Here is a 26,843-nt window from a genome sequence, read left to right as displayed (position 1 = left end):
TATTGGGGCTATAGAAGAGAAGGTACTATATAAATTCTGAAACACTTAAAATGTGTCTACAACTTACTTTAAAATGGTTCCCCCCAAAAATGTGTATATATATATATATGTATCTGTGTTGTGTGTGTGCTCACACACGCATGTATGTATACAGAGATAAAGCAAATATGGCCAAATTTGAAGTTTTTCTGGAAGAAAAATACTGATCGTAATGTACTAGAATGATTTTTAAAAACTGTAAAAAGTCACTTTGAAAAATGGTTCTTTGGTAATGTCCACATGTCTTTTTAATTAGAACATTTTTCTAGGCATCTCGTATCATTTTTTTAATTAGAAAAACATTGCATTCTTAAGAACTTAATATTTATGTATCTCTCTGTTTCTCATCCCAATCCTATCTTCTCATTGAATGTCTTCATTATCTTCTTAGTTTTTCATATATAAATGTAAATTAAACAATCATTGTTTCAGTCTTCATTATACTGTTGCAGATTATTATAAACATGCAGGAAAAATTATTCTTCAAACAAAAGTAAATTATGTTTTTTGGCAATATGGTAAACCAGATACCCTGACCAGTTCTCCTACAGAAAGTGATTACAAATGCTGGTTGAAATTTTTTTTGAAATGTATTAACAAATTGGGAAAAAGTAAAACTAGAAATACTCAGGAGTCAAAAACTACATGAAGGAGACCACCAAGAACTTAAACGGAGCACTAAAGTCAGCTTTCTCCTAATGGCAGGACAAAGCTCAAGCCTAAACAAATTAAGAGTCCAGTAGGATATTCCTCAAATAAAGTGAACACTGATTAATCAGACATCATCAAAATTTATAACTTCTGCCCATTAGAATGGGAGAAAATACTCTCAATACATGTATCTAGCAAAGACCTTGTATCCAGAATATATAAAGATGAATAATGAACACAAACAAGCCAAAAAAAAGTGGACAGAAGACTGAACAAAATGAGATATACAGATGGCCAATAAGCATGTGAACAGGTTTCCAATCTTATTAATCATAAAGGAAATACAAATTAAATCACAATTCACACCTTCTAGAAAGGCTAAACTTAGAAGACTGACAGTATCAAGTGTTGACTATGATGTAGAACATCTACTGAGGTGAAAATTTCTTCTTTTGGTTTGGACTGTACTTGTACTGTTGCATGTGTCAGACCTCCCAGTTTGACCTCATGACCTACACAAAGTCATGATTGATTGGAAGCATGTTAAAAAAAACTATTTTTTTGTACATGCAGAGTTAAGTAACTATGCATGTTGAGATTTTCTGAAGACTATTCCATGGTGGTTCGTATACTGAAAGCAATCATTCTGTTTAGGGTCATTTATTCAAAACTGTTGAGATGTGATTATGAAAATTTCTCCATAGAGCTGATGATGATGTGTTACTTTTTGAAATTGAGCTGTAAACTTTTTCTAAGAGACAGGTAGTAAATGTTTTAGGCTTTGTGGAGCATAGTCTCTGTCACGACATTCTTACCTGCCGCTGTGTACAAAATCAGCCAAACACAATATGTAAGTAAATGAGTAGCTGTTTCCAATAAACTTTTATCAACTTTTATGGACACTTAAAAAAAAAAGAAAAAAAAAGATGGGTGATATAAAATGGAATAATAGTTTGGCAGATTTCTTAAGTCAAATATTAATTATACTCAGCAAATTATCCTCCTATATATTTACCTAAGAGAAATCAAAACATAATCTCTCCAAAATATTTATACAAAAATTTTTATACCAGCTCTAATTCATAATGGACAAAAACTGGAAACAACCCACTTACTTAAGAGAGGTCTAAAATATTTCAGGTAGAAAGAAAGCCATCAGATGTGGGAAGTCAGACACTGGAAGGAATGAAAGAAAGTAGTAAATATGTGGGTAAACCGAAAAAAACATTGACTGCATTTAACACTAATAAAAATGTATTTTGAGGTTTAAAAATATACAGAACTAAGATATTTGACAATAATAGCATTTATATCAGAAGGAGATTTTTTGGCAGTAACATAGTTAGGTCCTTGTAGTGTTCCAGAGGACAGTAATGATGTTTATTAACTTTAGACTTCAGTAAATTAAGTATGCATACTAGGCTAGCCACTAAAAGAAAAGAAAGGGTGTAGAGTTTCAAACTAGTAGGATAGCAAACAGAAGAAGGGAGAAATAATGCAAAAGAAGAAAGAGAAACAAATAGAAAAGGTGGGAAAACAAAAAGCAAAAAATAAGTTGGTAGAAATAAATCTAAATATATCAATAATTACACCAAATCTAATTGGGTTGAATGCTTCACTTAAAAGAAAATGAGAGGCGGGGCAAGATGGTAGACTGGTGAGCTGTATGTTTTAGTTACTCCTCCAGGAAAGTAGGTAAAAAGCCAGGAACTGCGTGGACTGGACACCACAGAGCAATCTGTCTTTGGGCATACTTCATACAACACTCATGAAAACGTGGAACTGCTGAGATCAGCGAAATCTGTAAGTTTTTGCGGCCAGGGGACCCGCGCCCCTCCCTGCCAGGCTCAGTCCCGGGGGAGGAGAGGCTGTCAGCTCCGGGAAGGAGAAGGGAGAATTGCAGTGGCTGCTCTTATCGGAAACTCATTCTACTGATTCAAACTCCAACCATAGATAGACTGAGACCAGACACCAGAGACTCTGAGAGCAGCCAGCCCAGCAGAGAGCAGACAGGCATAGAAAAAAAAACAACACGAAAAACTCCAAAATAAAAGCAGAGGATTTTTGGAGTTCTGGTGAACACAGAAAGGGGAAGGGCAGAGATCAGGCCTTGAGGCGCATATGCAAATCCCGAAGCAAAGCTGATCTCTCTGCCCTGTGCACCTTTCCTTAATGGCCCTGGTTGCTTTGTCTATTAGCATTTCAATAACCCATTAGATCTCTGAGGAGGGCCGTTTTTTTTTTTTTTTTTTTTTTAAATCCTTTTTGCTTTTTCTAAAACAATTACTCTAAGAAGCTCAATACAGAAAGCTTCAAAGAATTGAAATTTGGGCACGTCAAGTCAAGAGCAGAACTAAGAGAGCTCTGAGACAAAAGGCAATAATCCAGTGGCTGAGAAAATTCACTAAACAACACAACTTCCCAAGAAAAGGGGGGTGTCCGCTCACAGCCACCATCCTGGTGGACAGGAAACACTCCTGCCCATCGCCAGCCCCATAGCCCAGAGCTGCCCCAGACAACCCAGTGTGACGGAAGTGCTTCAAATAACAGGCACACACCACAAAACTGGGCGTGGACATTAGCCTTCCCTGCAACCTCAGCTGAATGTCCCAGAGCTGGGAAGGGGGAGCAGTGTGAATTAACAGAGCCCCATTCAGCCATCATTTGAGCAGACTGGGAGCCTCCCAACACAGCCCAGCAGCCCAGAACTGCCCTGGGGGGACGGCACTCACCTGTGACATAGCACAGTCATCCCTCAACAGAGGACCCGGGGTGCACAGCCTGGAAGAGGGGCCCACTTGCAAGTCTCAGGAGCCATACGCCAATACCAAAGACTTGTGGGTCAGTGGCAGAGACAAACTGTGGCAGGACTGAACTGAAGGATTAGACTATTGCAGCAGCTTTAAAACTCTAGGATCATCAGGGAGATTTGATTGTTAGGGCCACCCCCCCTCCCCGACTGCCCAGAAACACGCCCCACATACAGGGCAGGCAACACCAACTACACACGCAAGCTTGGTACACCAATTGGGCCCCACAAGACTCACTCCCCCACTCACCAAAAAGGCTAAGCAGGGGAGATCTGGCTTGTGGAGAACAGGTGGCTCGTGGACGCCACCTGCTGGTTAGTTAGAGAAAGTGTACTCCACGAAGCTGTAGATCTGATAAATTAGAGATAAGGACTTCAACTGGTCTACAAACCCTAAAAGAACCCTATCAAGTTCAGCAAATGCCACGAGCCCAAAAACAACAGAAAATTATAAAGCATATGAAAAAACCAGACGATATGGATAACCCAAGCCCAAGCACCCAAATCAAAAGACCAGAAGAGACACAGCACCTAGAGCAGCTACTCAAAGAACTAAAGATGAACAATGAGACCATAGTACGGGATATGAAGGAAATCAAGAAGACCCTAGAAGAGCATAAAGAAGACATTGCAAGACTAAATAAAAAAATGGATGATCTTATGGAAATTAAAGAAACTGTTGACCAAATTAAAAAGATTCTGGACACTCATAGTACAAGACTAGAGGAAGTTGAACAACGAATCAGTGACCTGGAAGATGACAGAATGGAAAATGAAAGCATAAAAGAAAGAATGGGGAAAAAAATTGAAAAACTTGAAATGGACCTCAGGGATATGATAGATAATATGAAACGTCCGAATATAAGACTCATTGGTTTCCCAGAAGGAGAAGAAAAGGGTAAAGGTCTAGGAAGAGTATTCAAAGAAATTGTTGGGGAAAACTTCCCAAATCTTCTAAACAACATAAATACACAAATCATAAATGCTCAGCGAACTCCAAATAGAATAAATCCAAAAAAACCCACTCCGAGACATATACTGATCACACTGTCAAACATAGAAGAGAAGGAGCAAGTTCTGAAAGCAGCAAGAGAAAAGCAATTCACCACATACAAAGGAAACAGCATAAGACTAAGTAGTGACTACTCAGCAGCCACCATGGAGGCGAGAAGGCAGTGGCACGATATATTTAAAATTCTGAGTGAGAGGAATTTCCAGCCAAGAATACTTTATCCAGCAAAGCTCTCCTTCAAATTTGAGGGAGAGCTTAAATTTTTCACAGACAAAGAAATGCTGAGAGAATTTGCTAACAAGAGACCTGCCCTACTGGAGATACTAAAGGGAGCCCTACAGACAGAGAAACAAAGACAGGACAGAGAGACTTGGAGAAAGGTTCAGTACTAAAGAGATTCGGTATGGGTACAATAAAGGATATTAATAGAGAGAGGGAAAAATATGGCAAACATAATCCAAAGGATAAGATGGCCGATTCAAGAAATGCCTTCACGGTTTTAACGTTGAATGTAAATGGATTAAACTCCCCAATTAAAAGATATAGATTCGCAGAATGGATCAAAAAAAATGAACCATCAATATGTTGCATACAAGAGACTCATCTTAGACACAGGGACACAAAGAAACTGAAAGTGAAAGGATGGAAAAAAATATTTCATGCAAGCTACAGCCAAAAGAAAGCAGGTGTAGCAATATTAATCTCAGATAAAATAGACTTCAAATGCAGGGATGTTTTGAGAGACAGAGAAGGCCACTACATACTAATAAAAGGGGCAATTCAGCAAGAAGAAATAACAATCGTAAATGTCTATGCACCCAATCAAGGTGCCACAAAATACATGAGAGAAACATTAGCAAAACTAAAGGAAGCAATTGATGTTTCCACAATAATTGTGGGAGACTTCAACACATCACTCTCTCCTATAGATAGATCAACCAGACAGAAGACCAATAAGGAAATTGAAAACCTAAACAATCTGATAAATGAATTAGATTTAACAGACATCTACAGGACATTACATCCCAAATCACCAGGATACACATACTTTTCTAGTGCTCACGGAACTTTCTCCAGAATAGATCATATGCTGGGACATAAAACAAACCTCAATAAATTTAAAAAGATTGAAATTATTCAAAGCACATTCTCTGACCACAATGGAATACAATTAGAAGTCAATAACCATCAGAGACTTAGAAAATTCACAAATACCTGGAGGTTAAACAACACACTCCTAAACAATCAGTGGGTTAAAGAAGAAATAGCAAGAGAAATTGCTAAATATATAGAGACGAATGAAAATGAGAACACAACATACCAAAACCTATGGGATGCAGCAAAAGCAGTGCTAAGGGGGAAATTTATAGCACTAAACGCATATATTAAAAGGAAGAAAGAGCCAAAATCAAAGAACTAATGGATCAACTGAAGAAGCTAGAAAATGAACAGCAAACCAATCCTAAACCAAGTACAAGAAAAGAAATAACAAGGATTAAAGCAGAAATAAATGACATAGAGAACAAAAAAATAATAGACAGGATAAATATCACCAAAAGTTGGTTCTTTGAGAAGATCAACAAGATTGACAAGCCCCTAGCTAGACTGACAAAATCAAAAAGAGAGAAGACCCATATAAACAAAATAATGAATGAAAAAGGTGACATAACTGCAGATCCTGAAGAAATTAAAAAAATTATAAGAGGATATTATGAACAACTGTATGGCAACAAACTGGATAATGTAGAAGAAATGGACAATTTCCTGGAAACATATGAACAACCTAGACTGACCAGAGAAGAAATAGAAGACCTCAACCAACCCATCACAAGCAAAGAGATCCAATCAGTCATCAAAAATCTTCCCACAAATAAATGCCCAGGGCCAGATGGCTTCACAGGGGAATTCTACCAAACTTTCCAGAAACAACTGACACCAATCTTACTCAAACTCTTTCAAAACATTGAAAAAAATGGAACACTACCTAACTCATTTTATGAAGCTAACATCAATCTAATACCAAAACCAGGCAAAGATGCTACAAAAAAGGAAAACTACCGGCCAATCTCCCTAATGAATATAGATGCAAAAATCCTCAACAAAATACTTGCAAATCGAATCCAAAGACACATTAAAAAAATCATACACCATGACCAAGTGGGGTTCATTCCAGGCATGCAAGGATGGTTCAACATAAGAAAACAATCAATGTATTACAACACATTAAAAACTCGAAATGGAAAAATCAATTGATCATCTCAATAGATGCTGAAAAAGCATTTGACAAAATCCAACATCCCTTTTTGATAAAAACACTTCAAAAGGTAGGAATTGAAGGAAACTTCCTCAACATGATAAAGAGCATATATGAAAAACCCACAGCCAGCATAGTACTCAATGGTGAGAGACTGAAAGCCTTCCCTCTAAGATCAGGAACAAGACAAGGATGCCCGCTGTCACCACTGTTATTCAACATTGTGCTGGAAGTGCTAGCCAGGGCAATCCGGCAAGACAAAGAAATAAAAGGCATCCAAATTGGAAAAGAAGAAGTAAAACTGTCATTGTTTGCAGATGATATGATCTTATATCTAGAAAACCCTGAGAAATCGACGATACACCTACTAGAGCTAATAAACAAATTTAGCAAAGTAGCGGGATACAAGATTAATGCACATAAGTCAGTAATGTTTCTATATGCTAGAAATGAACAAACTGAAGAGACACTCAAGAAAAAGATACCATTTTCAATAGCAACTAAAAAATCAAGTACCTAGGAATCAACTTAACCAAAGATGTAAAAGACCTATACAAAGAAAACTACATAACTCTACTAAAAGAAATAGAAGGGGACCTTAAAAGATGGAAAAATATTCCATGTTCATGGATAGGAAGGCTAAATGTCATTAAGATGTCAATTCTACCCAAACTCATCTACAGATTCAATGCAATCCCAATCAAAATTCCAACAACCTACTTTGCAGACTTGGAAAAGCTAGTTATCAAATTTATTTGGAAAGGGAAGATGCCTCGAATTGCTAAAGACACTCTAAAAAAGAAAAACGAAGTGGGAGGACTTACACTCCCTGACTTTGAAGCTTATTATAAAGCCACAGTTGCCAAAACAGCATGGTACTGGCACAAAGATAGACATATAGATCAATGGAATCGAATTGAGAATTCAGAGATAGACCCTCAGATCTATGGCCGACTGATCTTTGATAAGGCCCCCAAAGTCACCGAACTGAGCCATAATGGTCTTTTCAACAAATGGGGCTGGGAGAGTTGGATATCCATATCCAAAAGAATGAAAGAGGACCCCTACCTCACCCCCTACACAAAAATTAACTCAAAATGGACCAAAGATCTCAATATAAAAGAAAGTACCATAAAACTCCTAGAAGATAATGTAGGAAAACATCTTCAAGACCTTGTATTAGGAGGCCACTTCCTAGACTTTACACCCAAAGCACAAGCAACAAAAGAGAAAATAGATAAATGGGAACTCCTCAAGCTTAGAAGTTTCTGCACCTCAAAGGAATTTCTCAAAAAGGTAAAGAGGCAGCCAACTCAATGGGAAAAAATTTTTGGAAACCATGTATCTGACAAAAGACTGATATCTTGCATATACAAAGAAATCCTACAACTCAATGACAATAGTACAGACAGCCCAATTATAAAATGGGCAAAAGATATGAAAAGACAGTTCTCTGAAGAGGAAATACAAATGGCCAAGAAATACATGAAAAAATCTTCAGCTTCACTAGCTATTAGAGAGATGCAAATTAAGACCACAATGAGATACCATCTAACACCGGTTAGAATGGCTGCCATTAAACAAACAGGAAACTACAAATGCTGGAGGGGATGTGGAGAAATTGGAAGTCTTATTCATTGTTGGTGGGACTGTATAATGGTTCAGCCACTCTGGAAGTCAGTCTGGCAGTTCCTTAGAAAACTAGATATAGAGCTACCATTCGATCCAGCGATTGCACTTCTCGGTATATACCCGGAAGATCGGAAAGCAGTGACACGAACAGATATCTGCACGCCAATGTTCATAGCAGCATTATTCACAATTGCCAAGAGATGGAAACAACCCAAATGTCCTTCAACAGATGAGTGGATAAATAAAATGTGGTATATACACACGATGGAATACTACGCGGCAGTAAGAAGGAACGATCTAGTGAAACATATGACAACATGGATGAACCTTGAAGACATAATGCTGAGCGAAATAAGCCAGGCACAAAAAGAGAAATATTATATGGTACCACTAATGTGAACTTTGAAAAATGTAAAACAAATGGTTTATAATGTAGAATGTAGGGGAACTAGCAGTAGAGAGCAATTAAGGAAGGGGGAACAATAATCCAAGAAGAACAGATAAGCTATTTAACGTTCTGGGGATGCCCAGAAATGACTATGGTCTGTTAATTTCTGATGGATGTAGTAGGAACAAGTTCACTGAAATGTTGCTATATTATGTAACTTTCTTGGGGTAAAGTAGGAACATGTTGGAAGTTAAGCAGTTATCTTAGGTTAGTTGTCTTTTTCTTACTCCCTTGTTATGGTCTCTTTGAAATGTTCTTTTATTGTATGTTTGTTTTCTTTTTAACTTTTTTTTTCATACAGTTGATTTAAAAAAGAAGGGAAAGTTAAAAAAAAAAAAAAGAAAAAAGACAAACAAGGAAAAAAAAAAAAAAAGATGTAGTGCCCCCTTGAGGAGCCTGTGGAGAATGCAGTGGTATTCGCCTACCCCACCTCCATGGTTGCTAACATGACCACAGACATAGGGGACTGGTGGTTTGATGGGTTGAGCCCTCTACCATAAGTTTTACCCTTGGGAAGACGGTTGCTGCAAAGGAGAGGCTAGGCCTCCCTGTATTTGTGCCTAAGAGTCTCCTCCTGAATGCCTCTTTGTTGCTCAGATGTGGCCCTCTCTCTCTGGCTAAGCCAACTTGAAAGGTGAAATCACTGCCCTCCCCCCTACGTGGGATCAGACACCCAGGGAAGTGAATCTCCCTGGCAACGTGGAATATGACTCCCGGGGAGGAATGTAGACCCGGCATCGTGGGATGGAGAACATCTTCTTGACCAAAAGGGGGATGTGAAAGGAAATGAAATAAGCTTCAGTGGCAGAGAGATTCCAAACCGAGCCGAGAGATCACTCTGGTGGGCACTCTTACGCACACTTTAGACAACCTTTTTTAGGTTCTAAAGAATTGGGGTAGCTGGTGGTGGATACCTGAAACTATTAAACTACAGCCCAGAACCCATGAATCTCGAAGACAGTTGTATAAAAATGTAGCTTATGAGGGGTGACAGTGGGATTGGGAATGCCATAAGGACCAAACTCCACTTTGTCTAGTTTATGGATGGATGTGTAGAAAAGTAGGGGAAGCAAACAAACAGACAAAGGTACCCAGTGTTCTTTTTTACTTCAATTGCTCTTTTTCACTCTAATTATTATTCTTGTTATTTTTGTGTGTGTGCTAATGAAGGTGTCAGGGATTGATTTAGGTGATGAATGTACAACTATGTAATGGTACTGTAAACAATCGAAAGTACAATTTGTTTTGTATGACTGTGTGGTATGTGAATATATCTCAATAAAATGATGATTAAAAAAAAAAAAAAGAAAATGATTGTCAGACCAGATTAAAATGACAAATACAGCTATGTGGTGTTTACAAAAACATCTCAAACTTAATTTTAAAAATTAAAATGTTGAATCTAATATTGAATGAAAACATCAAGTTGCAGAAAGATACATATTATATGATTCCATTTATATAAAGGTTAAAAATTTGCAAAACTAAATATATTTTTTTAGAATCCAGTTTTACAAAATTATAAAGAAAAGCAAAGAGAAGATAGACATATAATCCAGGAGAGTTACTACCTCTGAGGAGAGGCTGAAAGTGATAGGGTTAGGGAGTAGCAAGAAGAGTATATTAAAGGTGATGATATTTCTTAAACTAGGTGATGAATAAGTGAGTAAATCACTTTTCTTTACATTTGCACATATTTTCCATTTATTCCTTTATATCTGCTTTATTTAATAAAAACAGTAAAGAAAGAAGTAAACCATATTTTATTTACCTAATCAAAAATTATTTAGTAGGTGGTAAGTGAAGATTCAGGTAGTATAGAAGTTAAGGAAATATGAGAAATGGGGCCATAAGCTGGGAAAACTTTTAAAGCAGAGATTCACAACCAGCCACCCAAGAAGCTGGATCTTTGTTCTTGTTCTTGTTGAATTCATAATACATGGACAGGATATAAAATTCAAGGAGTATGACTGTTGAGCAAGCACTTTACAAAATAGTATATTCACGTGGCAAATAAGCATATGAAAAGGAGCTCCCTCTTGGAAGTCCGGGGGAAATGCAAATTACTGCACAACAGAATGGCTAAAGTTAAGACTGACAATACCTTTTGGAATTATCTGAGTGTTCTTAGTATAGTATTTCAGTTGTTTTGCTTGGTTTATCAAGTAAACAGTTGTATGATATTATAATTTTCCTTTCTCTATTCTAAATTTTTTACCTCTTCCTTCATTCTCTGGAGCTGGTAGTTCCACAATAGTGTTAAGGAATAGAGGAGGTAATGGATATCTTAATTCTGGTCCTGACTTTAATGGAAATGGTTCTAAATTTTCCCATTGATCATAGTGCTGGCTTTGGTTTTGGATATCTACATTTTATCATATTATGGAGGTATCATTTATTATCATTTTATTGGTTTGCTTTTTCATGAAAGGATATTGAATTTTATTAAGTGCCTTTCCTAATGATAGTATTTTTCTCTATTAATCTATAAATATGGTGAATTATAAGAAATAGATTTACTGATATTAAACCATCCATTTGCATTCCTGTCATAAACCTCACTTAGTCATGGTATATTTTTCCTTTAATCTGCTGCTAGATTCTATTTGATAATGATTTATTTTGGATTTTTTGCATTAAATTTCATATTTTTTTTACCAAAAAAAAAAAAAGAAAGAAGAGAAAGTAAATTTGTTGCCAACATTTAAAAATTGGGACTTTGTAGCTTTTGCCCAAAAGATTTGCCCGGACTGCCACTATTTGCCAGGAGCAGTTGTCTACAGGAGCTGAATAGCATTTCCCCCTTCAGTCACGGTATTGAGAGAGAGTTACCATTTGTCACATGTGTGAGATTTTTAAACCTTGTGAGCTTTAATAAATTGTTAAAAGTTAATAAAAAATAATTTTTGAAAGCATATGGAAAGTAAGAAGTGTGTTTTTTTCTTTGATTTCTCATATTCTATTCTTTTTCTAGTTCATGCACAGTTATAACATCCCATGATGGGATAAGCATGACTGATCAAGTTTACAAAATTTAGAAATTATTTAATAAATATTTATGCAAAATGCTTTTAACTCATGAATAGGAATAGAATTCATTTGAAAAAAGTAAAGTAGATAAGCCATCAATCTTTCTACCAGTGTATGTATTTACTCATAAAAAATGTATCATCTGAAATACCATTTTCTCTAATGTAATTTGAATTTTTTCTGAAAGTTTTACAAACTTTTAAATGTTGGGGGTTTTATTTTGCTTTTTTGCTTATAATCAGAAGATCCCTTCTAAATAAAGGTTTTGAAGTATACTGATCAATTATGGTGTAATTTATTTTGTACTATATGACTTTAAGTAGGATTTTTTAATAGGCCACCAAATAACATAAAAGATGCTTTTTCATTGTTTGAATTGCATAATCACCTTACGATAGTTCAGCTATTCATATTCTCAAATGTACAACTGTAATAAACAAGCTCAAAGAGTTCATAAACAAAGTTATAATTTAATTAAGTTGTATGTTGTTTTGTTTGTAACAATTGACCTGTTTGTCTTTGGGAAAAAAAAAAAAAAGGCTACAGACATACCTCAGAAATATTGCATATTCAGTTCCAGACCACCACAATTGAGCGAATATCGCAATACAGCGAGTCATAACGAAATTTTTTGGTTTCCTGGTGCATATAAAAGTTATGTTTACACTACACTGTGGCCTATTAAGTGTGCAATAGCATTATGTCTTTAAAAAAAAAAAATGTGCATACCTTAATTTAAAAATACTTTATTGCTAAAAACATGCTAACCATCATCTGAGTCTTCAGCGAATAGTAATCTTTTTACCAGAGGAGGGTCTTGCCTCAGTGTTGACGGCTGCTGACTGATAAGGGTTGCTAAAGGTTGGGGTGGCTGTGGCAATTTCTTAAAATAAGACAACAATGAAGTCTGTTCATCACTTGACTCTTCTTTTCATGAAAGATTTCTCTGTAGCATGTGATGATTTTTGATAGCATTTTACCCACAGTGGAACTTCTTTCAAAATTGGAGTCAGTCCTCTCAGACACTGCTACTGCTTCATCAACTAAGTTGATTTCATCTCAAGAAACCACTTTCTTTGTCATCCATAAGAAGCAACTCCTCATCTTATCATGAGATTGCAACAATTCAGATATATCTTCAGGCTCCACTTCTAATTCTAGTTTTCTTACCATTTCCACACATCTGCAATTACTTCCTCCATTGAAGTCTTAAACCCCTGACAGTCATCCATGAGTGTTAGAATCAGTATCTTCCAAACCCCTGTTAATGTTGACATTTTAAGCACCTCCCATGAATCATGAATGTTCTTAATGGCATCTAGAATGATGAATCATTTCCAGAAGGTTTTCAATTGACTATGCCTAGATCCATCAGAGGAATCACTGTCTATGGCAGCAATAGCCTTACCATATGTATTTCAACTTGAAAGTCAAAATGACTCCTTGCTCCATGGGCTGCAGAATGGATGTTATGGTAGCAGGCATGAAAACAACATTAATCTCGTTGTACATCTCCATCAGAGCTCTAGGGTGTCTAGGTGTATGTCAATGAGCGGTCATATTTTGAAAGAAATCTCTTTTTCTGGGCAGTAGGTTTCAACAGTGGGCTTAAAATATTCAGTTAACCATGTAAACAGATGTGCTGTCATCCAGGCTTTGTTATTCAATTTATAGAGCACAGGCAGAGTAGATTTAGCATAATTCTTAAGAACCTTAGGATTTTCAGAATGGTAAATGAGCATTGGCTTCAACTTAAAGTCACCAGCTGCATTATCTCCTGTCCTTTGAAGCTTTGAAGCCAGGCATTGACTTTTCCTCTCTAGCTATGAAAGTCCTAGATGGCATCTTCTTCCAATAGAAGGCGTTTTGTCTACATTGAAAATCTGTTGTTCAGTGGAGCCACCTTCATCAATTGTCTTAGGCAGACCTTCTGGATAACTTGCTGCAGCTTCTACATCAGCCCTTGCCACTTCACCTTGCACTTTTGATGTTATGGAGACAGCTTCTTTCCTTAAACCTCATGAACCAACCTCTGCTAGCTTCAAACTTTCCTTCTGCAGCTTCCTCATCTCTCTCAGCTTTCATAGAATTGAACAAGAGGTAAGGCCTTGCTCTGAATTAGGCTTTGTCTTAAGGGAGTGGTGTGATTGGTTTGATCTTTTATCCAGACCACTAAAACTTTCTCCATATAAGCAATAAAGCTGTTTCAGCCTGTCTCAGCTTTCAACATGCCTTCTTCACTAAGCTTAATAATTTCTACCTTTTGATTTCAAATGAGATACATGAGACTCTTCCTTTCACTTGAAAACTTAGAAGCAATTGTAGGGTTATGAATTGGTCTAATTTCATTATTGTTGTGTCCCAGGAAGTAGGGAGGCCTGAGGAGAGGGAGAGAGACAGAGAGTAGTCAGTTGGTAGAGCAGCCTGAACACACTCATTTATAGATGAAGCTCACTGCCGTCTTATATGGGCATGATGTGTGGTAACCTCAGAGAGCACTGATCTATATCACTATAGCAGATATAATAATAATGAAAAAGTTCGAAATATTGCTAGAATTACGAAAATGTGACACAGAGACGTGAAGTGAGCACATGCTGTTGGAGAAATAGCGCCGGTACACTTGCTCATCGCAAGGTTGCCACAGACCTTCAATTTATAAAAAACACAATATCTGTGAGGCACAATAAAATGAGGTATGCCTGTATTGTTTTTTTTTTCTGCTTTGATATTTGGAAAACTCTTGCTCTTTACTGATGTAACTTTAAGTGAGCCCAAAAAGAGGGATGCTTTTTTCTTAACAAAACTATTGAGATTTTATTAAGTTTTTCTTTCATAGTATCCTCAGTGTAAGACACTGAGTGTTAAGATAGTACTATATATATATAATCTGTTTAATCAAGATTCCTATGGTGTGCAACTCTATTAAGCTCTTTCAAATTTAGAAATTGCTTGGCCTGCATACATTTTATGTTTGTTAACTTACTATTCATTTTTTACTGATGTTGTGTTAATGATTTATCTGTTTATGGTTATTTATTGGTTTCTTTTCTAATTACAAAAGTTGTGTATGTTTATTTTAGAAATTTTGGGTATTGCAAAAGAGAAAGTGATGATGATTAACTATAGGTAACTATTGTTAACATTAGTGGGCTTTTTATTGAGGTGGTATGGTATGATTGAGAGACTGAACAGAAATTAGCTTTAGGGAATTCACTTAACCCTTCTGGGCCATTGTTTTCCTGATCTGTATAATATGTGAGAAGATTGGACTAAGGTCTTTCTAACCTGGAAATGTTATCAATGCTTCATGAAGAAGCATAGCAGCAGTTGAAGGAGGACTAAAACAGAAGTTTCCTGCCCTGCTGCCATGAACTGCATGGCCTTGAAGAAGTAAATTAACTTACATATACTGTGCTTCATTTACCACCTTTATTTTTTTCACAGAGTTGCTGTGAGGATATGTGATCTATTTAATATTGCTGAATTGAAAAAATGGCTACTTCGAAAGTAAACTTGTTAAAATGCTAATGAAGACATACCAGTGCCACAAAAGAGAGAAATTTTTAATCATTTTTCTATGTGACTAGTATTATCAGTTAATTGTAGAACTTTATTTCTAATTTTACTCTAAATTTTCCTGGTAATATCATTGGCTGACTTATTATGAGGTATAATTACTAATGAAAGGCTACTACATTTTTCCTAGCACTTTTCACTTCATTAATTTGCCTTCTGAATGTAAAAGCCTTAGAAACTGAGTATGTCGAAAAAAGCAGTATTTTGTGAAAGATGTTTTGTATAGCTTTCTGCTGTTTTAATTTTTAGGTTCCCACTTTCCTGTTGGTGTAGTCCCTCCAAGAACAAAATCACCAACACCTGAATCTTCGACAATAGCCTCATATGTAACCTTAAGGAAGACTAAGAAGATGTTGGATCCAAGAATGGTATTTAACTCATTAATTTCTAGAAGGATTCTCAAACCATATTTATTGTTTTATCATATATATGTATCAATTTCTAGTATTTATCAGAATTTTTTAAATTAAGAAAAACTCAATTTTTTTTCTCAATTTTTAATTGTCTTTAGGTGATTAGCATCTCAGAGATCAGAACTAATCAATATCTAATCTAGCTTTCTTTTGATGAGCTGGAAGACGGAGTCTTAGCCACTGGTGTGTGGAGCCTGTTTTCTTACAGCTTGCTATATGTACCACATCCTTTGACACCCCTAAAAATGTCCTTGATAGTAGTGAAAATGTACTAAAATCGGTCATGGGGTTGTATGCACAACTATGTGATGATACTGTAAGCCACTGATTGTACACTTCAGATGGTTTGTATGGTGTGTGTATGTATCTCAGTAAAACTGCATTTAAAAAAGGGAGGGATGATAGGCCAAATCAAACATGGCAAAATTCACTGGGGCTGAATGTAAGGACATGAACTTAGTTTGAAATAAACTAAAACAAGACAGAGGGAAAAAATATGTCCTCGATGAGAGTGATAGTATTCTGTGGCCACTCAAAGTTAATAGATTTTGTAGGTAGCCTGACATTGCAGGGCCTCTCCGCTATGATAATTTTGGCATTTGACGGTCCTCTGGTTACCCTAAGAGATGTGAGTTGGGATGGGAAATAAATTCTGTATTTCACACCTTCATCTAAAATCCATTTAATTCAAGGTAGCTCTAAACCTGTGCAATCTTGTTCTTCTTGGGAAGATACTAAAGATGCTTACCCCCTTACTATGCAAGTGTTCTCTGGAAATTTGGGCTGCTGGAGAACTTTATTTTTTATTCTTATAAATTCTCTATTTTTTTAGGAGATAATTCTAACCTGTAAGGCTGAAAAGTACTACAAATAAGTTTTACATTATTTTTGAAAGATACTAACCTACGACTAAAAAAAGGTATATGCACAATAAAACCTACAAATTTATGCATAAGAAATATAATGTTTTCAATAAGTACAAAATTGCAAATAAAGACCTATAAAATAATTATCATGGAATAAAAATAATGAGTAACTGTATCAAGACTAACAACAGTGGCCATGGTTCTATAATACTATTGTTTGTTTAGAAAGATAGGTGTTTTTTAGATTGGGAGGGTGTTCTATTTGGAAATTATAATACTAAAAATAAATCAACATAAAAAGGACTAAAAAATAGTGCATATTGAGACCAAGCAAAAAGATATTACTTGATTTATATTACTTCTGCAATTACAAGTAGTAGAAGAAATGCTTCTACATAATCAGTTATTATATTGGGGGAAATATATAAAAATTAATACTATCCATACTTAAAAATAAAGTAGTTGTCTGCAGCATGGTAAGTTGAAAAAGCAAATTGCAGTGTGACAGCATTTTTGCAAAAACATAGAAAAACTTGAGAATGGCACACATTTATTCTTACTAAACACAAAAGGAAAAGTATGCAAAAATAGCCAGCTGTCCAATCAGGATCTAGAATTAAATTTTTTGTTTTGTTTGTGTGTGTGTGTGTGTGTTTGTTACAAAAATAGATGTTTTATTTTGCAAATAAATAGGGTCATCATCAATTCTACTTATTAAAGCTTTTCATTTTCCCTTTTCCTTTTAGTTTCTATTTTAGCTCTTTAAAATGTTTATTCTGTACAATTAAAAATAGCCCCAGACCTGTTTCTCCTCTGTATAGTCATCTTTCAAATTACAGTGGAGAGAAGAGGATCTTAGCAGTTAGCCAAGCATACATTGATTGGTACAGAGATACTTACCTCTGCCCTGGGTTCTTTCCAAAACTCCAGCAAAGCCTGTTACAGTCTGAGCTGGAGTCCACTGATTCAGACCAGAAAATACAAGGACACCTGTGGATTATAGAATATGTTTAATCTTTAAAATTTCTTTTATGTGAAGTAAGCTAGTATTTCCTTAGGAGTAATTCCTAAAATACTCATTTTGGATCTTACGACAATATTGTTTTACATCTTTAGGAAGAAAGTGAGAAATAACAATTTTTTGTTTAATGTAACTAATATTTTTATAAACCCTTTAGTTTATATAAAATTAACTAGAAACAAATTTGGAAAACTATAATGAGCCATATAAATATTTTAAGCTTTGAAACACAACAGTCCGATTTATAGAAAATAAGTACTTCTACAATATTATTATTGATCATAAAAGATCTTAGGGTGTTTCCACTACTAGTTCTTTTGCTGTAAATGCAAGATTTAAAACATTATGTTTTCATTGAAATAAATAAATCTGCAATTTAGAAAATGTGCCCCCTAGTTTCACCCTGTTTGAAATTTTTATTGTAGCAGCCAACAATAGAAAATTTCCTATTTCAGGGCATTGGGATAGGCCACTGGGTAACATAAATACGCTTACTGCAGAACTGCCCTACAAAGTACGCTCCCTAAGTGCATCTTCTCTCCTCTTTCAAGTCTTCCCTCTTTATCTTTCTTTCTGTCACTGACCATGCATCACTAGTTACCAGTTAAGGATAAAATAACTTTATTTGCTTTTCTGGTTTGATTTAAATGACATTCAACATCTCCACTTCTGATACTGAAAACCAAAAAATGTATTCTAGAACATGCTTTTATTCCATCATACTTCTCAGAAGTTATTCTGTATTTCTTTATTTTCAAGTTTATTTTTAATTTAAAGGAAAGACCAAGAAGTGCAGTGGAACAGCTCTGTTTGGCTGAAAATACTCGACCTAGAATGACTGTGGAAGAGCAGATGGAAAGAATAAGGAGACACCAACAAGCATGCCTAAGGGAAAAGAAAAAAGGATTAAATGTTATTGGTGCTTCAGATCAGTCACCCTTACAAAGTCCTTTGAGTTTAAGGGATAATACGTTCAGGCTTACCCAGGTATATCAATTGCTTTTGATCCTTCTTGTGTGTAAATCTGTCCTCACTTGAATCACAGAATCAGAGTTACATGATTGTTACGTTTTAAAAGGTCTACAATATGGATACTTATTTTATGCTATTTAATTCTTATAATAGTAAGCTATGACAGCTTAGTAAAATGGAAATAACCCTGGGTTCAAGAGACAAGAGCTAAATTACTTGTTGAGTGCCCTTGCACCAGTTGTGGGCACAATCTCCTAGACTTTAAATCAGGTCATAATACAGCCTGCCCTTCCTACTACGCAGAGATACAAGGAGGATAAGAGTGTTTTCAACAAATGTAAGATACCACGTGAGTCACCAAGATAGTCCCCAATTCCCCACCCAAGAAAATGTATATTACTCAGTAGCCTAATTTAACATGACCTAAATTGTAGCAGAAGAGAATTTCTAAATAAAAGTTCTTAGATTTTATGGATTATTTGTCTTTTGGGTATTTTCCCAAGAGAACCTAAGTCTACTATATGTCATATTTCAACTTCAGCCTTGTAAAGTGACAACATTCTGTCTCTTTTATTGTTCATTTTGTTGCCCCTCTTGATAAATACAAGAAAAAGCAGACTAGTGAACCTTTTCAGTAGCTCTTGCTGATCTATTCCTTTTAGTCCAGTTTTCACCTTGTCGTAGTAGTATCCAAGAATGTATAATGGTGTAAGGTGGAGGTGCTTCCCTGTCTTTATCAAAATCCTCTTTCTGTCCAATCCAAAGTAGACTTTGTTAATGAAGAACAACAGAGTAACTGTACATCATAGATTTATAAAATGGATGATTAAAAATGAAGAAATGAGAGAAATGTGTGGAAACTATTGCATATGTGTGTGTAATTTTCCTCTTGATTTTCATAAGGAAATTCCTGATGAATGGAGATCCAGTTTTTTTCCACATTTGTCAGGTACTATGTTTAAAACATACATGCATGCACAGTATGAATCTAAAAATGCTATATATCTTTTGGGCAGAATCGAAAGAGAGATGATTTGTTATCAAGTAACATTACAGAACTGGACACTGTCATCAGAGAAAATGATGTAAAGCCAAACCATGAAACTCCTGCAGCAGAAATTGTCCAACTAAAAGAAGCTGAATTTCAAAATACAGATCTCAACAAAGAGGTAGAGAAATTATTTTAGGACAGATATTGCAAAGGGATAGATTTTTTAATGTTATATCAAGTGGTTAAAAATAAAAGTATGTTTCATTCAGTCATAAAGTCCATAGAATGAAACAAAATGATAGGTTTCATTTAATTTGGTTGATGTATTCAGCCACATCCAAAAATGGGTTAATTGAAAATTCGAAACATGGTCAATCAAGACTGGAATAAATTATTATTAACACAGTTAAATAACCTTATACCCCAAAGTAGCTACCTCTTAGCACTGTACCCCATCCCTTTGGGCAAATAACTTTTTGCATTAGCCTAGTAGTAGAGAATGTTACTGTTTTTATTAATATTTTGAATTTAAATTTATTATCAGTAGATATTGGGGAAGGTATAATTTTTAATAAACTTATTTTGGAATCATTTTAGCTTTATTAATTGGTAATAAATGTCTTAAGAATACTTTGAAAAAAGAAAAAAAGGTCTTTTTATTCTACAGTTTAAAACAACTGAAAATGTTTTTACTGAAACCCTTTTCAAACCTGAGCCAAATGGAATAAATTCTGAGGAAGTGATAGATAAAGAAGAAAACAAGGAAAAAATGCCTGAAGATGTACCATTCAGGTAAATTTATTTTTTAAAGGATCATTCATAAAAATGTGTAACTACTGTAAAATAGTGGCATTCAGAATTAGAAGTATTGGATACAGACTAAGATTAGCTGCTTAGGAGCTGTAGGATCTTGAGCAAGTTACTGCAGCCTCCTCACTTAGAAAAAATGGTGGTAATAATATTACCTAACTCACAAATGTGTTGTAAGGATTAAATCAGATAATACATGTGAAGCTTTTGCACTGTGCTTAGCACCCAGGGATTATTCCGTAAATCATACTGTTTTTAAAAATGCCTAAGAGCACAATAAGCTGCAGCAAAGGAAACATCTCAGCATTGCGCATATAATAGTTGACATTGATCTGAAGTCTAAATTGTCTGATGGCATTTCCAAAAGTTATGGTCATTGGCCATGTATCATTTAGTTGTATTTCTTGACCAGCTTTTGAAGTCTGTGTATATCCTTAGTCTCACCCTCCATAAAAAATTTACCAGTGCTGGAAAAGGGAACTGCTGTGCTGTAATGTTATTAGGAATGCCTTTATCTTTTCAATGAATAGAAAAAATGAATTTGTAAAGTATTTGGCAAAGTCTGATAAAGAAATAATCCCTGCTGGACTTTTATTAAATAGGCAGAGCTTAAAACACATCTAGTATATTAAAAATCTATGAGTTCATAATGATCCAACAGTAACAACAACAAATTGGCAGCCACTTTGGAGAGTGCTAAGAAATCAACTTAATTCTTCTAAGAACTGGTACATACAGGGAAAGAATCAAGCATTTATCTTGCCTTTCCTAAACAAATTAACCAAATAGTTCATGATGAAATTTTTATGTTTTTAGATGTTTATTCAGTAAGGAATGATAGACTTAGATTATCACTGCTTTACTAACCGTAAGGAAATAATGGATCTGAGCAGTGTTCCTTAGTGGCTGCCAAAGCTATTAGCGAAAAATCTAATGGGAAATTTTAAATGATAGATGTTAACCCCTGAATTCACTGACCAACTTTAACTTCACAAAAAAAGAGACAGCTTGTTGGTGCATAGAGAGTGCATGCCTGTGAAGTACATTTGCCCTCCCCTACAGAAAAAATCAAACTTGAATCTGCTCAAGTCTCAACTTCCTATCAGGTTATAGAAAATATGAGGAATACAATCATCAAAACCCAGAATGCAGGAAACTATATAGGATAGATAAACCAGGTTCTTTCACAAATAAACAGCAAAGAAAAATGGTGTGGTAGAGGAATCGTTTTAGGTTAAAGTAGATTTTAAGAGACGTGTCAGGCAAATGCAAGATATGGACCTTGTTTGGGTCCTGATTCAGACAGATAACTCTAAAACATTATGAGGCAGTCAGGGAAATTTGATAAATGACTGAATATTTGGTGATATTAAGCTATTTGAGATATATACTAAAGTATTTACAGATTAAATGCTGTCATGTTTGGTATTTGCTTTAAAACAATTTGGGCAGTAGTGGGTTTGGGAAACGGTGAGTTAAAATGTTAGCAGTCATTAAATATAAATGATGGCTGAACAATTTTAAGTATAGTTGAGAATTTTTATGACCAAAAAAATGGAAGAAAAAAGACTCATTGCATTCCTTAAAACACATTTTAATATATTACTCTATTTTCATTAGCCCTCAAGATGGGACACGGATCTCAAATCATAAACCAGAAGGCCACCCTGAAGAAATCACAAAGGACAGTATTCATGAACAGGAAGAAACTGAAATTTCTTACGAACTAACTCCTGAGGCTTCCAGAGGAAATCAAACAATGGCAGGTAGATACACATTTCATAATTTTCTCCCTGGTGCTCCCTCTGAACTTCTCAATTCCATGTAAGGATCCTAGCAAGGTGGCAATTTATGTACCTTGACTGCAGATTGTTCATTCTTTGCCTTTCACCTCCATCTTCAGGAAGGAGACACGTGGAAAAGGGAAGAAAAGGCAGCAGTGGCCTAAGCATCTAGATCCCCACAGAATCTACTCTGGTTTGGGTATCAGTCCTTTCACATCACCAACTCATGCTGTTTATTTATTTATTTTTTATCTTAATATATACTGTAAAGTTTTTCTAAGAAGTCTTTCTACTTTGTGAACTGTGGAGGATTTAATTTCTAAAGTAATTTCTTTTACTCTTACCCCTACTGTAATCCACATTTGTGTTTTTCTTTAACTTTAGAAAATCATGATATGTAGAATGTAAAAAATGAATTGTTCTATGCTATTCTTTGAAATTTTGGGGGATTTTTCTAAATCATTTTTCCTTTTCTTTTTTTTATTCCTTTTATGATCTTTTTTGAGGGGGGTTGTTCATACCACCAATGCATATGTCCAGCTTTGCTTCCTCTAATAAGCAAAAAAACTTCCCTAGTAACACACACACCTTCTGCAAAAGAGCAAACACGGTGAAATTCAATTATAGGACATTTCTTCTTGGGATAAGCATGAAGCTGCTAGACAGAGCATTTACTCTATCTTATGTACATATAATAGCAAATTTATGTAATCAATCATATTGTCTTGTGACAAATATTAAGGACTGTCTTTTCCTTTGCCTCTAACATTTATAAGGCAGAGTGCATGGAAGTTCTTACTTTTTTTTCTAATTGTCATTAGCCCCTTTGAGTTATTGTTTAGAGCAAGTCTGGATCAAGCAGTGTGGTCCAATTAAATAACAATATTTAACTCCTCTATAGTCTGTAGTTACATGGGACTGCAAAGGTTCTTTTAAAGGTAAGACAGAATGGGACACCTGATAGACACCTTGAAATTAAAACTCTTAAGACAAAAAAAAGAGTAGAGTAGAATTTTTTAAACAGTTTTGAAGAGACATTCCCTACTGAGTAATCAGTTGCCGGATTAGAAAATAACACCTGAACCCAAGTACAGCTATTAATTCCTTCCCAAAATACGTGCTTGTTGTTGTGGAGTCATAACATCAGGATTTCCTTCTCCAAATGTATCTTAAAAGGTTTCTGTCTTCTCACATTTTCTTGATGTGTTGTAGTGAAAAGTCTGTCCCAGTCTCCTGAGTCCTCAGCATCACCAGTTCCTTCCACTCAGCCGCAGCTCCCAGAAGGATCACATTTCATGTGTGTGTAGTCTCAGAAGAAGTACGTCATTTCCCTTTGCATTTGTGCTCTACTGTTACAGTTTTTACTTGAATTTTATTCATTTGTTGGTTTAGTGGATAAAAATTGGGATTAATACTCTACATTAGGGATAGTTGGCAGAACAAATAGGCCATGTGTTTGAACCACAGTTTTCAACATTAGCCCTTCCAGTGATTTTCTTTGAAACAGCATTTTCTCTTTCTTTTATTTCATTATCTGTAAAACTGGCAAAATTTGCAAAGTACGACCTGTGCCAAGACAAGCCTCACAGTGTTTTGCAGCTGTGCTCCCAGTTAGCCTTCCTTTCCATAGTCTGATCTGAAAATTCTGCTTAAGTCATTAACACTGATCATGTAATACTTTTTACAGTTATCATAGCATGTCTCCTTCATTGGAAGTTTGTTAATTATTTTAAATGACAAAGAAATATTTATGGTACAGTCAACTTGATGGACTGTTAAAAATCTTTAAGATCTATATAAGAAATCATTTTCAAATAATTAAATCTTTTAAGTCAGATATACAGCTTTAAAAAAAAAAAAATCCAACCTGGGTGGCAGGGGCAGAGAGAAAGAAGGAGCCTTTCTTAAACAGTCTTCCTTAGACCACGGTTTTAGAACTGGTCTTACGTTTAAATTCATAAACAATTACTGATTTTTTTCCTTGAAATTGTGTAATTATAGATAAACACTTTTGTTTCTACTTTTTTAAAAAAGGTGAGAGGTTTAGAGAGAGAGTTCTATAGCTCTTTCTGCCTGTTTTCCTCATAGTATCTACCAGATCTAATACTATTTGGTGTTTTTGGGTTATGAACAATTTCCATTATACAATTATAAGTAGTGTTAACATGTTATGAGCATTGTTACTAAACATCTTTGATCTTTAGATTTTCAAAATACAAATTCTTACTTCACTAAGTTTATCCAGGAATGCTTATTTTCTAGAATCTGCTTCCTTTCATGCTTTTTTTGTAATAGCTATGACCTATGTCCTTTTTTTTCAGCCAAAAAGATGTTATGTTTAACTGTCTTGTTGTGTTTATAAATTTTATTTGAGATTTTGTTTATAACTTTTATTTGAGATCATGTTTACCTGGAGCCTAGAAGAGGCCTTTGTTGTCAGTTAGTATCTATTCAGAATTGAGGTGCTTGCTGGAATTACAAACAACCTGTGTGTTGTAGTCTTAACATTTGCCTTGCTTTGTCACTCATACATTTAAACTTTTAACTTAATACTTTCAAAAGTGACAGTTGCCACTGGTGACAAAATAATACTAGGCATAGGAAAAATAAGACATCATGCTCGTTTGATTCCTACTGTGCAGGGGGTTGATAGATGGCCTTTGTCTGGATCTTAGTAGGGAAATACATACCAGGAACCACTTTCGTTATTTTTTGCTTTGATAAACAGGTTACGATTCATTGTGCAAGGACCATTCTGGTAATAAATAATATTTAGAGTTAAAACTCAAGTACATTTCCAGGTTTCTTAGGCTGTTGTTGTTAGGTTTTGTTTTGCTTTAAACACTAACTCCAAGTGCCAGAGGCATTATGTACTGGGATGGTGTACAATTATTGCTAGATATTTTCTAGTCTTGTGGCATACAGCCACTACAAACAACTGGTGACCCTCAAATGTGTACTATTTTATGTCTTCTCATTGTGCATATGTCATCTTTCTGAACTGCAAGTTTTGGCAGGACTAAGGAAAGCTTTACAAATGACAGTGCTGTGTAGTCAGCTCTATACATTACAAATTTTAGTGAAATTATGCAAATCTTTGCTCATTTTGTTGATCTTGGATTCAGCCACAAGTTTGGGTATATTTTTTATTCTGAATTGCTATTTAATTGCATTATGTTTCTTTGCTTTGTGAATTAAGTTTGTGGAAATGAAGGAAAATGTCCTTTGATTGTACTGTTTTAGGATTTTCTTGGCCATGCTTGTCAGTTCTATTGTTACAGAATGTCATCCTTAGTTACTTTGGGAAATAGTCATTCCTTAACTGTGCAGGTGTTAAGGTAATTTCCCCTCTGTTATTTTGCAGCTATACTGACTTCTGTTGAAACCATTCACAGCTAAGGACATGGACCTTCAGCATTGTGAGAAGATATTGTACAGCATATTTTAAATCTATGAAATTCATAGTTCTGATGCTTTTGGCCACAGAGCATCATTTTATCACTTCTGGAAAATGTTTATTCCAAAACAGCTTTAATGGCCCATATGTACACTCCATAATCTCAAGGTTATTATTCCAACACCAGCTTGCTGCTATGATTTCAAAGCACATAAGTAAAGGTGCTTTTTTATGTGTAATCTACAGCCAGAGCTCACATAGTTACTGATTTCCAGATTTTGATGTTAAGATCTTAAGTCTAGGTGGATTTATATTTCTTTTTGCTTTTCAGTACATAAATTTAGTTATTGCCAATGAAGCTTGTTTCCTTTTTTTCTCCCTCCCCATTTTGGCTACTGCAGTGCTTTGTTTCACACTTGATTTGTAAAAATTTTATATATATATATTTAAAATGTGCCATTTTATTATTGCTAAGTGAAGTATGTCCCGTTTTCTGCTATAATTATTTCTCAGATTGCAATGTCAGCAGTTACTGCCACTCTCTTGTCAGCTTAAACACAAATGCTATCGCTTACTTTTTCTTAAAAACAATTAAAATTGTAGGTATTTTGCAGTACTGGGCTTATACTTCATTGGAATAGATGTGTACAGCAATAAGCAGGTTTTCAAACCTAGTACTTAGTTTGTGTACAAATGTAATTATGTTCATTGTGTATATATTATACAATGAGCACATGTAATGTAAGTATTAAAGGCTACTTACTATTGTTTAAATGCAAATGTTCATATCTCATTTCTTTTTTATCATGTTAAATAAATGTTGATGTTCTTAAATGACTTGTGTTAGAATTATTGTTCCTTCCATCTAAAATGGAAAATCTGTTACTCAAGAGACTTCAGAAGAAAAAGTAGTCTATTAACCTTCTAATCTAGACAGCACCACAAAAGAGCCTCAGCCTCACTCTCCGTGTCAAAGTTGAGGATCTTGAGGCCCAGAGAGGTAATTTGACTTGGCCACAATCACAATTTATTTAAGGATATAATTTGGACCAGAATATTGTTTTGCTGACTTTTTTCCTCTTGGCCATCAGCCAAATTTAGCTTTGTGAAGACTTCTATTCTACACATATTTCTG

The 26,843-nt window shown here is 35.2% G+C and overlaps 1 protein-coding gene across 10 annotated transcripts in view; it reads left to right on the top strand.

The window, feature by feature from the left end:
• The window catches only part of PLEKHA5 (pleckstrin homology domain containing A5), a 264,203-nt gene extending 237,661 nt beyond the window's left edge, over positions 1-26,542 (top strand). For 5 of the 10 annotated variants that reach the window (XM_037845005.1, XM_037845008.1, XM_037845011.1 and 2 more), the window contains 7 exons: positions 15,704-15,822; positions 18,532-18,741; positions 19,743-19,895; positions 20,385-20,509; positions 22,148-22,293; positions 23,524-23,629; positions 25,676-26,542. In XM_037845005.1, coding sequence (XP_037700933.1) covers positions 15,704-15,822; positions 18,532-18,741; positions 19,743-19,895; positions 20,385-20,509; positions 22,148-22,293; positions 23,524-23,618 — 848 coding nt within the window. In that variant the 3' untranslated portion in view covers positions 23,619-23,629; positions 25,676-26,542. Of the gene's footprint in view, positions 1-15,703; positions 15,823-18,531; positions 18,742-19,742; positions 19,896-20,384; positions 20,510-22,147; positions 22,294-22,430; positions 23,630-25,675 lie in introns of those variants that run through there. The other 5 variants (XM_037845007.1, XM_037845010.1, XM_037845013.1 and 2 more) reach the window with 3 other exon arrangements.
• Positions 26,543-26,843: the final 301 nt, after the last annotated feature.

Source organism: Choloepus didactylus, chromosome 8 (assembly GCF_015220235.1).
Source record: "Choloepus didactylus isolate mChoDid1 chromosome 8, mChoDid1.pri, whole genome shotgun sequence".
Classification (NCBI taxonomy): Eukaryota; Metazoa; Chordata; class Mammalia; order Pilosa; family Megalonychidae; genus Choloepus; species Choloepus didactylus.
Note: the sequence above shows the minus strand (reverse complement) of the source record. Positions and strands in the feature narration are given on the sequence as shown.